The 12,604-nt window shown below is 25.9% G+C and overlaps 2 protein-coding genes across 20 annotated transcripts; one reads left to right on the top strand and one right to left on the bottom strand.

Annotated features, from left to right (window-relative positions):
* The first annotated feature begins 487 nt into the window (after positions 1-487).
* On the top strand, positions 488-4,412 carry LOC118442918 (protein C10). 6 transcript variants are annotated; one of them, XM_035869172.2, is made up of 6 exons: positions 488-766; positions 839-1,033; positions 1,123-1,199; positions 1,272-1,448; positions 1,518-1,661; positions 4,273-4,399. In XM_035869172.2, the coding sequence occupies exons 3-5, from the start codon at positions 1,160-1,162 to the stop codon at positions 1,646-1,648; spliced, it is 348 nt and encodes a 115-aa protein (XP_035725065.1). In that variant the 5' UTR covers positions 488-766; positions 839-1,033; positions 1,123-1,159; the 3' UTR covers positions 1,649-1,661; positions 4,273-4,399. The 6 variants fall into 6 exon arrangements, with proteins under 6 accessions (XP_035725065.1, XP_035725064.1, XP_035725062.1 ...); XM_035869171.2 differs by having other exon boundaries at positions 489-766; positions 1,128-1,199; XM_035869169.2 differs by lacking the exon at positions 839-1,033 and having other exon boundaries at positions 489-766; positions 1,128-1,199.
* On the bottom strand, positions 3,926-12,280 carry lqf (epsin homolog lqf). Of its 14 annotated transcripts, none has more exons than XM_085662223.1 (15): positions 11,388-12,276; positions 10,466-10,507; positions 9,074-9,188; positions 7,823-7,915; positions 7,457-7,715; positions 7,156-7,355; positions 7,029-7,074; positions 6,657-6,819; positions 6,451-6,580; positions 6,069-6,134; positions 5,871-5,958; positions 5,674-5,795; positions 5,304-5,598; positions 5,048-5,191; positions 3,926-4,401 (listed from the first exon to the last, which is right to left on the bottom strand). In XM_085662223.1, the coding sequence occupies exons 3-15, from the start codon at positions 9,095-9,097 to the stop codon at positions 4,274-4,276; spliced, it is 1,758 nt and encodes a 585-aa protein (XP_085518349.1). In that variant the 5' UTR covers positions 9,098-9,188; positions 10,466-10,507; positions 11,388-12,276; the 3' UTR covers positions 3,926-4,273. The 14 variants fall into 14 exon arrangements, with proteins under 14 accessions (XP_085518349.1, XP_085518344.1, XP_085518341.1 ...); XM_085662218.1 differs by having other exon boundaries at positions 3,929-4,401; positions 5,048-5,206; positions 11,388-12,274; XM_085662215.1 differs by having other exon boundaries at positions 3,936-4,401; positions 5,048-5,224; positions 9,074-9,183; positions 11,388-12,269.
* Between the last annotated feature and the right edge of the window lie 324 nt (positions 12,281-12,604).

Genomic DNA, 12,604 nt, shown 5'->3' with positions numbered 1-12,604 from the left:
TCATATATCATATAAAATGTACACGCATATAATATTTGAGTATGTTTTTTTTACTTCTTCTTCTTATCCTTATTATTATAATAATAGTAGTATAGTAATAATAATAACATAAAGTGGATTAATCCTACAGTGAAAACTATAGTAAAAAAAACTAGTGTTGAAAATTCTAACTATAGTTAGTATGAAAACGAACTCATGTTCGATTTTTATTAAAATAATGTATAATATATAAATATTCAGTAATTATTATTTTTGATAAAATAATCAACAAAATTATTGAGTGTGTCACTGTAGTTTCTCCGCGCTAACATTGGAAAGAATCTCTTTACGTTTGGAATGGATCAGAAAACCCCTCAATTTACATATACAATAAGCAGGCAATTCGCTAATTCACGGAAATAAAACATACACTACTCAAGCGTGACATGAAAATTAGTAGTGGGGGTAGGAGCTTCATCTCTTTCGCCGTAGATTTTAAGAGGCGCCACTATATGAAATTTATTCACAAAAATTGCGAAAACAGCATTGACGCCAGTAATGATTCCAAACGTAATTTTCAAATTTTTGGAAAAGCTTTGTTTTCTTTGAAAAAAATCTTATTAGTGTTATTTTCTCGAAAATAATTTCTACATAAAAAAAAAATTTTTGCAAAATTTGAAAAAGCCGACTCCTCGTTTAAACCTCCATCTTCAATATAAACTTTGTTTATAAAAATCGGTCAAGTATTATACCTAGAATTTTTGTTACCGTCAAACATAAAAACAGGGTAAGTAAACAGCTTAAATCATTAAAATATTGCATTTATGTTTTTTGAATATTTATCTATTTTACTGTATAGAGATAACAGAGAACAAGTATAAAATTGAATAATGAAATTATTAAAGAAAAACAGCGTAATATTTTAGAAGTTGCATAGATTCGAAAAAAACCGTTAAAATGAGTGTAAAAATGGGAATATAGGGGTCGTTAAAGTAAATACATTTTTTGCCTGAACATTATCGATTGTACCTAATCTCTTACAATACTTTTATGTGTTAGTAATATTTTTTCACGAAGTAGGTTATAGATATTTACTTTTTTGTTAGTATTCATACAGTGAATTGTAAATATTTATTTTGAAAGTATAGAATAGATGGAACATATTTGTTGATTTTTCACAATGACAAGCATACCTGATTTCACAGCAGAAACTGCAAAAGGTATTACAATATTACTTATTATTTACACTATACAAATATTTTAATATTTTATTTTATAATTTTTCATTACAGCTGCATTGACTGATATTTTAGCAGCTTTAAATACACCTCAAAATATTCAAAAACTTACAGAAGTGAAAGAGAATTCCGGAAATGAAATGTTAAAAATGATGCAGTTTGTATTTCCAATTGTAACTCAAATACAAATGGATGTTATTAAGAATTATGGATTTTTAGAAGGACGAGAAGGTTTGTAATTAATAACATAACTAATTATAAGTAAAATGAATAGATTATTTATCATATTTTTGTATATAGGTACTGTACAATTTGCTCAATTGATTAGAACATTAGAACGAGAAGATCCAGAAGTAGCACAATTACATAGTCAAGTAAGATCCTATTTTCTGCCATCAATAACAAATCCTTCTGTGGAAGCTTCTCTTTAAAATAATATTTTATGTATGTAGTAAAACAGAAGTATACATATACTATATATCCAATCATCTACTTCATATAAATTTTTACAAACAGTTAATATTTATAATATCTGTATATAACTATTGATATCGTATGCATTGTTTTTATTTTATCTAATACGAACATACAAAATATTGTTATTAATATTTAATTAAAACTTAATTTTAGAAAGACTGAGATGATAATAAATAAATTAAGTTGATTTGCAAAAAATAAGTTTTTATAAAGCATTTCATAGAATGTTTTATGAAGAAAAGTGAGAGAAGTTGAAATTATATATTTATTGAGAAAACTTAGAAATTTTTACATTTATTTGTTTTATAATATTAATAATATAATAATCTACTAAAATATATAATATATTTTTTTCATAATTGTTCTTTGAAGTTTTTTGAACTTACAGTAGCTCTAAAACTAAAAAGTAATCCAGTGTTCGCATAAGAAATGAAGTTGTATTCGAATAGATAAAACAAGCATAACATAAATAATCTTTATATTAAATTCTATGAAAAACTATTAGTATATATATATATTATATACATAATTATATTTATATATATTATATATATATATAAATGTGATAATCAAGGTAAGCCTATTCAATTCAAAACATTTAATATTGTATGAAAAGAATTTTATAGTTCATTTCTCAAAATAATTTTTAAAATACTTTACGAATACTTCATCTTTTAACGAACTTCTGGAAAAATAGATATTAAATATACAAATTCTATGGTACAAGCAAATTTGTTTAAAACTGCACGAGACTAAAAAATTATTGACTTAATATTGAATAGCACAATAGTATTATTTAATTAAAAGTCAGAAATCTGTGCAACATGCAAGTATTTCTAACTTATTTAAAATAAGTCATTTATGATGTAATTCTGCATTTAGTATGCTTTACCAATTTGTAACATACAGTTTTAAAAAATGTATCATCTTTGTGTAAAATCAGAAAAATCATATCATAGTTTTTGAAAAAGAAATGCCAAGTTCACACAAAGGTGGAATGCCATCTTTAAAAGTATGATGAATTAAACATAAAAATCATAAAACAATCTATGTCTATATACAAGTATTAATAAAAACATTTTCACATTTTATTTCTTATTTAAATTAAATAACAATATTAGTTCTTTATGTACTGTTGTGACACAACTAAATTATTATAAAAAAAATAAATAATATATTTTTAATGTAACTCAGCAAATTCTTCTGCAAAAACTTATGTGGTTAAGTATTAAAAAAAACTTCCACATTAATATTAATGATAACTTATGTTCATAGAACTTTCAAAGAAAAGAATTTGATCGTGGAACAGTATAGCATAACATATTTATAATTTGTTTTACATGAATTAAGGTACAATAGTAAATATTTTAATGCGTAAGAAAACGCAAATTGCATCACGTCGTGAGATAGAATAAATGAATAAATATATATTCTCATCATAACAAATTTGCAAATTGTTGTAGTTATAAAATTGCCTGACAATTGCTATACTAATAATCACCTGCAACTGGTTGCTGAAACGTTTTACTTTCAATAGCAGTGATTAGTTCTTATTTTTGTAAGACTACTTTGCACAAAACAGATGTATGCCATTATCATCATACTGGAATCATAAACAGTATACTTGACGTGTATATTTACTCATTAATCAAGGTGTATAAAGCTTGAAAATATAAAAACTGATGTATATTACCATGATTACAGAACATGATGATATTTTTGTTATTTTTAACAAGTACTGTGTGATGTATTAGATATTGTATAAAATTATTAGCACACGGCTGATCATATTTAACAATAAATGCGCACACATCTTTAACACAGGCACTATTTGTATTCTTGATTTCTTATTGCTAAAAAGCAAGCCACAATATGAATTTTATAGATCATAATCCATATAACATTCAAGACTGGCTTAAACTGAACCCTGTTCGATATAATCTATTTTTGCAAATTACGATTACAGTCTCACGATCTCATTTACTATAGAAAACACGTATATAAATACAAAATAAATGAAATGATCTCGATATCATTATCATTTTACATTTTTACCCAAAGAATATATTGGTGAGCAATTTTTGTCTGAGAATGAATCCATACTTAAAAAATATTCTATATATGAAAAGAGTATGTATAAAATCTAGTTTTTACCTTGGGAGCTTTTAAGCATTTCAAGTTAAAATATTATATCATATTACTTTTTTCTTCTAGCATTCAAAATCTCTTGTGAAATAATTTATCAAATGATATAGCCACAATAAAATCATTTATAACTGACAATTATACGATATGTTATGGAAAGTATTATGAATAAATATAAACAGCAATCATAAAAGTATGTCAATAATTAGATTTTTTACTTAAAACATTTCGATAGTATCAATAATGTTTTTAGTTATCAACAATAAAATTTTTTCTATTGCTTGCTTCTTCTATATTCTGCATCTGCAACTCATATCATAATTTACTCTAAATTTAAACTTATACCGTACAGGGTTACTAATAAAATCTGAAATACTATTATATTCGCTGCAGTAATAGCGGTTTCAGCTAACTTTTCAATAATTTTTATCAGGCTACGATAGAAATGGATTTGCTTTAGCATTAGTATTTACACTCCAAGGGTCCTGTCGAATCTGGTTAATTGGGGCATGAGATGGTGCCGCTGTTGTCGCAAATGGATTCGCTGAGTATGATACGGGCACTGTAAATTAGATCATATTAAATGAAAATATAAGATATTAACATAAATAAAAAATGATAGATCCCTATGATACTAATATTTATTATTGAGTTAAGTTTGCGTCTTAACACAAAAATAGTAAAATTTAAAGCGTCTTTACTAAACACTTGCTTTTTATCAATAATGTTAAATATTATTAATTAATATTATAACACTTTCAAGTCTGCTGATACAAATTAGATTTACGTGATAAATAAAATATCGATTTTATAAAAAATGCATGCAAAATAAAATCGATTATTATTCAATTACAAAATAAATTAAATTTTTAAAAACGTAAGGAAACTAAAATTCGCAAAAGTTTTGATGTATAAAATTGTATAAATCATTAAAATACAAACATTAAACTCATATTAACATGATAACAAACTTGAATCATGCACTCGTGCGATCATTCGTCAGTTTGTTAATACTCACGAATTTAGTTCCAATGAAATGCTATTTTGCAGACATAGAATGTGTTATGAAGTAAAATATTAATTTTTCATATAATTTCAATTACCTGAAAATATGTTTGTACATGGATTATAATAAAAGCAATATTACAAATAATTTGAAAGAAGCGTGTTCATAAATTATTATTCGCATTGTTCAAATATAGTATTACCTGTTGGTGTTGGAGTTACTGTTTTAATCGTAGAGGTGCTGACAAGATTATCCAAGTTTACAAGAGCAGAATTTTCACCAAGAAAAGATTGTGGTGTCTTTTTTATTGCACCAGTGTTTTGTGGTAGAGATTCACCTATGCCACCTAGATCAAATGGATCTGAAGACAATATAGCTCCTGAAATATATTACATACATCACAAAAATAGTAAAAGTTATAATGTCGATTATAACTTTTATTATAATTGTATAATTACCATTATTTGTAGTTTGTGAGCCAGTTCCAAGTTTGTTTCTCTGACTGATTACATCAAATTCATCAAGCTCGCCCAATGGACTTGCAGCGGAACTACCATGAGTTTGAGAAGGAAAATTGTTAAAAGTAGAGCCAGGATCCTTAAAACCATTACTTATGGTACCAAAGGCAGCATTTGAAGAATTTGGCAAATTAAAACCGATGTTTTGTGGTGATTGTGCCGCAAAACCAATATTTTGAGTCAGAGTAGGATTATTGAAAGATGGAGATGTAGATAATGTTTTATCTTGACGAGCCTATATATTATTTTATTATTATTTAATAAAGTAATCCTGTTTTTCTGTAGTAATCAAAAAATAATTTAATACTACCTCTACTTTAGATGTTTCTGACTCATTAACAGATGGTATTGGCGACCAGGGATCTGCTGTGCGAGGAGTCACTATTGTTGCTGGAGATGGAGCAGGTGCTTTCCATGGATCGTTAGCAACAACTAAAACAAGTAATTATAATAACTAATCAGTAATATAAACATAAAATAGAAATGAATATATTATCAAAAACTTACTCTGCTTTTGAGATGTAACAGGAGCCCATGGATCTATCGCAGGTGAATTATTGCTTGTTGTTGGTACACTCCAAGGATCATTTTGAGTCTATAAAATCAAATAAAAAACAAATTATAATTATTTATTATTTTTAATTTTTTTTTCTTTTGATATATTAAAATCTACTACATCAGTTTATTTACTTTCGTGAAACATACCTTACATTTACGAAATTGAGACAAATCCAAGGACTGATGTGCAACATGCAAAAAGTATGTGATTTGCTTTACCATGCAATAAAGATATATATAATATGAAACCAAAATTAAGTCAATGTACTTGAATGATATAAGTAAATCATACACATAAATTTTTAATGCATAAAGAAACAATTATTTGCTTCTTTTCCACCACAAACATATTTTGACTTAAAAGAACAAAACTATTTGGAAACTTAAATTAAATATTTAAATATTTAAACAATATTATATTTCTTCTTTAATAGTTTTCTAATGTTATGCATGTACATACAAGTAACTTTACTTTTGAAGTATTTTTTTACCACATATTAATGTATATATGTATTATAGCATGAAGTACCTGAGGTCTTGGAGGTGGAGCTGTAACTGGAATACTCCAAGGATCATTCTGCGCAGAAGAGCCGCTTGCTTCACCTAGATTTACATCTAGTAGATCAAGCATATGACTTTGCTTTTCAATTTGTGGTGCTCTAAAAATTACAAATATTATTTTAAATATTTTCTTCTTCATACAACATGAACATTTCATAAATATTTTATACATACTTAAAGTCCTGCTGACTTTGACTAAGTGCTAATTGTAGTCGAACATCGTCACTTCGCCGTCGTTGCTCCTCTTGTTCTGCTTCTTCTCTTGACATAGCAAGTGCTAGCTGTAGTTGTAATTCTTCTTCACCCACTGTTTGTGGTCTAGCTGCTTCTAATTCAGCTATTTCAGAAATATACAAATTTTGTTAAAAGTGTATATATATGGATTAAATTTCTTCTCTTTTATGAATTATAATAAATAAGAAATATGTATTTATCTGTAATGACGATCATTTGAACATTTCTTTTATGAAATTTACTTTAAATTCACCACAAATGTGATACCAAAATGAAATGTCAAATTTATGACTAATAAAAATATACTCGTACGTCGTGATGCTGATTCGGTTAAATTGCAAGGCTCCCAATCTTGAAACTGAAACAATATATTAATTTATATTTATTTATTTATTTATTTATTTTTCATTATGAAGTCATTATAATCCAAAAAACTTACATCACTGCTTACAGGTGACATGGTATCTAAACCATCACTTCCAAAACCACTAACTGTTTGAGCGAATCTCTCTTTGGCCTTCAATGCTCTAGCTCTTTCATTTTTTAATCTCTCATCATCTTTTAATAAAGCTACTAATTGTTTTGCTTTTTCTCGCACATTAATACCTTGATCTTTATGTCCTTCCATGTGTTGAAAATCTTACGAAGTTGTATAGAATTATTCATTATTCCAATATAAAAACAATATAAATTAAAAACTGGAATAAACATCCATATAAAATTGCTTTTTATCTGATTACCTTTTAATGTTTGAATGGCGAAAATATTTTCCTTGCATTGTTGTGCCACTTTTTCTGTACCAGTTTTAATAAGGTACTCCAAAAGAACCAAAGCTTTGTAAACATGTCTCCAATTTTTACCATGGTCATTGAGTCTTTTCCATAACATTTGCATAATTTCAGTAAAGGCCACAACATTATATGTCAAATCAGCAATTTCTGCCATAAGAGTACTACTTGGACCCCAAGGATCATTACTGGTAGCTTTTCTTACAGCTTTCTGTAAAGTAATTAATACGATCCATATTCGTTTCAACTAATCTGTTGACGTAATATTACATTAACAATTTAAAATTCTGAAAATTAAGATAAAAGCAAAAAAATTACCTGTGCATTGCTATAATTATGAGCAAGGTTTACAATATCTCGCCTAATACCTGCTAGATTCATTTGCATGACGTCTTGGCCTTGTCTTCTCATCTAAAAATTAGTATTATTGCTTACCAATTAATAATAAAATTTATGATTTTTCGTAAAGCCCATACTTATTATCACATCTTCATGAATTTGTAAAAAATTCATAAAGAAAAAGTTATATTTCTGTAAGTCTAGATAAAAGCTTAGAAATAAAATTTAAACAATTTAGTGTAAATAAAATAAAAATATAATCTGTGAAATATAAAAATATTATTCTATAAAATATCCAAATTATATATATATATATATATATATATGTATATATTTCTATTGAACGTAATACTTTAAATTTAAAATAATAAAATATAAAAATGTTTTGATTATATTAAATATACATAAACAATTTTTAAAACAATTCAAAACTGTTGACAATAAATATGGACATTTGCTATATAAGAAAGCCATGCTGGTAAGTACACAAAAAATAAGCACAAAAATAATTAAAATATTTGTACCTTACAAAATTAAGGTTGTGTAAAGCATTACCACCTACATTGTTCAATTGAAGTTACATTTGTTCAACATATTTTTACAAAAACTTAGTTCAGTTAGGAGTAAGATAGGCAAACTAAATAAATTATAGGAGATATATAATATAATAAGCTTAATGGTTCTAACACAACAGCTTCTATATCAGATATATAAAATAATAAGAGAATATAAAAAAGAAGACAATGTAACAAATAAAAGTAAAATTATACCTAATATATTTAGGCACTATACTTCATTATTAAGTTAATATGTGACAATAAATATATGAATTATTATACACTTTTCTCAAATACCTTATCAGTCATTTTTTATTCTAAAAACTTAAAAATTAATGAGCAGATCAGTATTATTGTAATTTTGTTACATAGAAATAGTATCCAATGCAATACTAACTTGCATAATTTTTATGTTAAATACTCACTCATAATATTTATCTTATAATACTATAATTGTAGACTTGACATTAAAAAACAAATCAAAATACCTTGTAAATTATCTTTAACTAGTAAAGTATAAATATCATAATCTATATTATTCATACAGGCACTTATAATAAGTTAAAATTATTTCAGATATATTTTCACTAATATTATTTAGATTCATATTGCACTGATTGTTAAAGTGCGAACACTTGTTAAATCAATGGTTAAAGCTGTTTCAAAAATTTACCTTTTGCATAGCCATTGTTGGCATGTCAAATTTCGCCGCTGGTGTTGATGAAACTACGTCTTGTCCAGAAATATAGAAAACTCCCAAATTCTCCAAATCAGAATAAAACCCTAAACTATCAGATGACTTCGTAAATAAGTATGACATTATTTAATACATAAATTGTATTTCACAAACAATCCAATGTTATTCCATATTTAAACACTTGAAGAATTAATAATATACGTGTAATTTCATTTCAAATAAGATAAAATTATTATGCAAATAAATATTGCAAGTAACACTAAATGTCTCCTACTCCATTATACTGAACATCATAAATAAAAATAGGTATAATAATAACAAATATATATTGAACAAATATACTTTATGATCGTGCATTTCCTAAAAATAGCGTTAGAAAAAAAAATAATATACAAATAAAAAAGAATTTAGTTTCTATTTAAGAAACTGCTTTTTGCATTACTTACTCCTATTAGCATTATATTTTGCAAATGTTTAAATAGGCACAACCTATATTCATTTATATATAAAATTAAAAATATAACTGCAGATACTTTCTGGCTTCATTTCATATGAAATATCACCTACATTCGATATAAATATACAATATCAATTGACAAGATTGTTGTACTACATACATAATCTCTCCACTATAATTTTTATCTACTTATAGTACTATAGTATAATCAAATAAATAGGAAAAGTAATCTGTAAAATATTTGATACATTATAATAGAATATGACACATGCCATAACAATTCTGATTAATACATATCATCTCTTTCCTTAAAATTAAATAAATTAAATATGTTTATAAATAATCAGACAGGACCATTTTTGCTATCTCTACTTACTAACAAAAGAGTAATTAGAAATTTTATTTCGCATAACTATAAATTTACAAAAAAATGTGTGTATATATATATACACTGGTGTTTTCAATGAATGTTAAATATTTGGAATAACATTTGAAGTGATTATGCAAATGTAGTATCATATAAAGCTTTAATCATATAAAAACGATTAATTTTGTTCTAGCAATTGTATAAATTATGTTATGTTATTCTCGCAGTCAGAATTTTGAGTAAAATCATATATTTAGATAGAGACGTATAAATATATTACAAATAATATATGAAAATAAATAATTCTTTTTTTATGCATATTCAAATTTCTGACTGTATGTATAATAACATTAAATTTTATAAATAGCTAAGCAATATGACAACTTTTCAACTTAAGGTGAGAGTATGAAAACTTACTTAATTCCTTGATAGATTGTATATTTAGTAGAGATAGAAAAGAAATCAGTATATCACCAGCCTCTTTGATTATGAAAAAACTAACTTACATTCTAACTACTATTTTTGTAATTAAAGTTTTACTTACATTGAATAACAAAATTAGTTCCTTTATAAAACTGCTGCCTTTCTGGAATAAGAAAAATTCTTTATCACTTAAGAATTACAGTTATTTCCACCTTATCTTATCTTTAAAATATATCCACCTCGTGGATGAATATTATCATCACACACACACATACACACACACACACACACACACACACACACACACACACACATATTATAACAAGATGATTAAAATCTTATATCTTTTTAAGACGTACAACCAAAAGTTATATTGCAAAAATGATCAACAATGAAATTTTATTAATATTATACTATATAGATTATGATATAACCTAAATTCAAACGATATTTATATTTAATTAGATCTTTTATCGTACCAATGTCAGTTCAAAAATTTTTTTATCACTGTTAATATATTAGTTCTCATCAAACTAATATTCTAATGTAAAATAGCTAGTATTACTGATTTCAATCATTAAATGTCATTTTATTATTTTCAGCTATTTATTTGATAGATACTTTTCTTTAATGAAAGGTTTATAAAAATAATTTACTCCTTAGATATATATATGTATATATTTGTTACATTTAAGCTTTCTTAAAAATGGAGCTGTATGTATACAACTTTTGGGAAAGAACATATAATTATATGAGTCTAGATCTGAGATCTAATGCAAGGTTTCACGATTACACTAACAGTATTATAAATATTGACCATGAAAGTATTGATTGTTATAATGTATCTTAGAATGAATAAAAAGAAATAAATAATACGAAATGAGAAATATCACGAATTGAAAGAAATGTGAAAATAATATAATAAAATACGAGATCGATAGTCAAATAAGATTATAGAATTCGTAATAGAATTATATATATATAATCTATTGTTCTTGGAGCAATCTATGTTTGATCTACATTTGAAGGTTATCATGCTATACCTGAAGTATTAACGTAGAACGTACTTAGTATCGAATATAAAAAAAAGTTTCTTCTCTTTACGACCTCTCACTATCAAGTCACTCGCGTATTTCAATACTTCGTTCGGCTGCTGCTACCGTAATTAATGTTGATCCAATAGACTTATGAAAGCAGCAAACGTCATACAAACAGGAAACAATCCTCTATGCGTACTTCTTCAAGGAAAAACGTCATCATTCGCGCACAATAGTCTGCTGCACACTATTGTTCGTGCATGACCCTCAATCAAAACACGATTTATTTCTTGTCTCTATTCAAATTACTAGACGATTTATGAGATACAAGATATCCCCGAATGTTCTGATTTTCTTCGAATTATAAAATTACATTTCAAACGAATACCGACATCTGTTATTATTAAAAAATGATGCCCCTTATAAAGAAAACCACTGATTTCTTTACGCACGAGGACTTATAGTCTATTATTATGAAATTTAAGATTTAGAAAAGATTAGAATAGCCTGCACTAAAGAAAGAACTCTATGTTTCATGATATGCCACAGCCGTTCGTTCGTGCGTGAGCAAACAGAAAGTTTCCTGATTAATTTGCAAAACAACGGACGCTTATAACAGTTCGCATTCCCTCACCTTGTCGATCACTTAAAATTTAATACAATTATAGAATTACAACTCAAATAGAGAAGAAAATAACACAATCCACTTATGACAAACGCATTCACAGAACAACTATTTAGCAGTTAAGAGGCAAGATGGCGTTCGAAAATGTTTCCTGAAGGTACTATAATTCTGTCGTATTCATTTTAATTTAAGGCTATATCACATGAATTCAATGAAAATAAATAGGAACTAACATTATTGGCCCTGTTAAAGGTACTAGAAAATAAAAACATTTCTGGTTCGAGCAGATTCTAATATTTTCTAATCTCCAATAAACACCTTGTATTTGTGAATACAGTAGTCAAAAATATGTAGATCGTCTGAATGAATATTTCATGAAAATAATAATAGGTCTTTTTCAATTCTAAAAAAAATTATAATTTTTTTCAATAAATTTAAAATTAAAATAATGTTGATGTATATATATATATATACTCATATATACATATACATATGAATATATATATATATATATATATATATATATATATATATATTATACACACGTACACAAAGATAGATAAATAGATGAAATATATAAAAATTGTATGTAAAGATA

The sequence above is a fragment of the Vespa mandarinia genome, chromosome 17 (assembly GCF_050613455.1).
Source record: "Vespa mandarinia isolate Hongniang chromosome 17, ASM5061345v1, whole genome shotgun sequence".
Classification (NCBI taxonomy): Eukaryota; Metazoa; Arthropoda; class Insecta; order Hymenoptera; family Vespidae; genus Vespa; species Vespa mandarinia.
Note: the sequence above shows the minus strand (reverse complement) of the source record. Positions and strands in the feature narration are given on the sequence as shown.

Bases quoted from the DNA above. Each gene is read 5' to 3' on its own strand.
- LOC118442918 (XM_035869172.2), top strand. From the start codon at position 1,160: ATGACAAGCATACCTGATTTCACAGCAGAAACTGCAAAAG. The intron at 1,200-1,271 runs GTATTACAATAT...TTTTCATTACAG, and splicing joins CACAGCAGAAACTGCAAAAG to CTGCATTGACTGATATTTTA. The intron at 1,449-1,517 runs GTTTGTAATTAA...TTTTGTATATAG, and splicing joins ATTTTTAGAAGGACGAGAAG to GTACTGTACAATTTGCTCAA.
- lqf (XM_085662215.1), bottom strand. From the start codon at position 9,097: ATGCCAACAATGGCTATGCAAAAG. The intron at 7,916-9,073 runs GTAAATTTTTGA...ACTAATTTTTAG, and splicing joins CAACAATGGCTATGCAAAAG to ATGAGAAGACAAGGCCAAGA. The intron at 7,716-7,822 runs GTAATTTTTTTG...ATTACTTTACAG, and splicing joins ATAATTATAGCAATGCACAG to AAAGCTGTAAGAAAAGCTAC.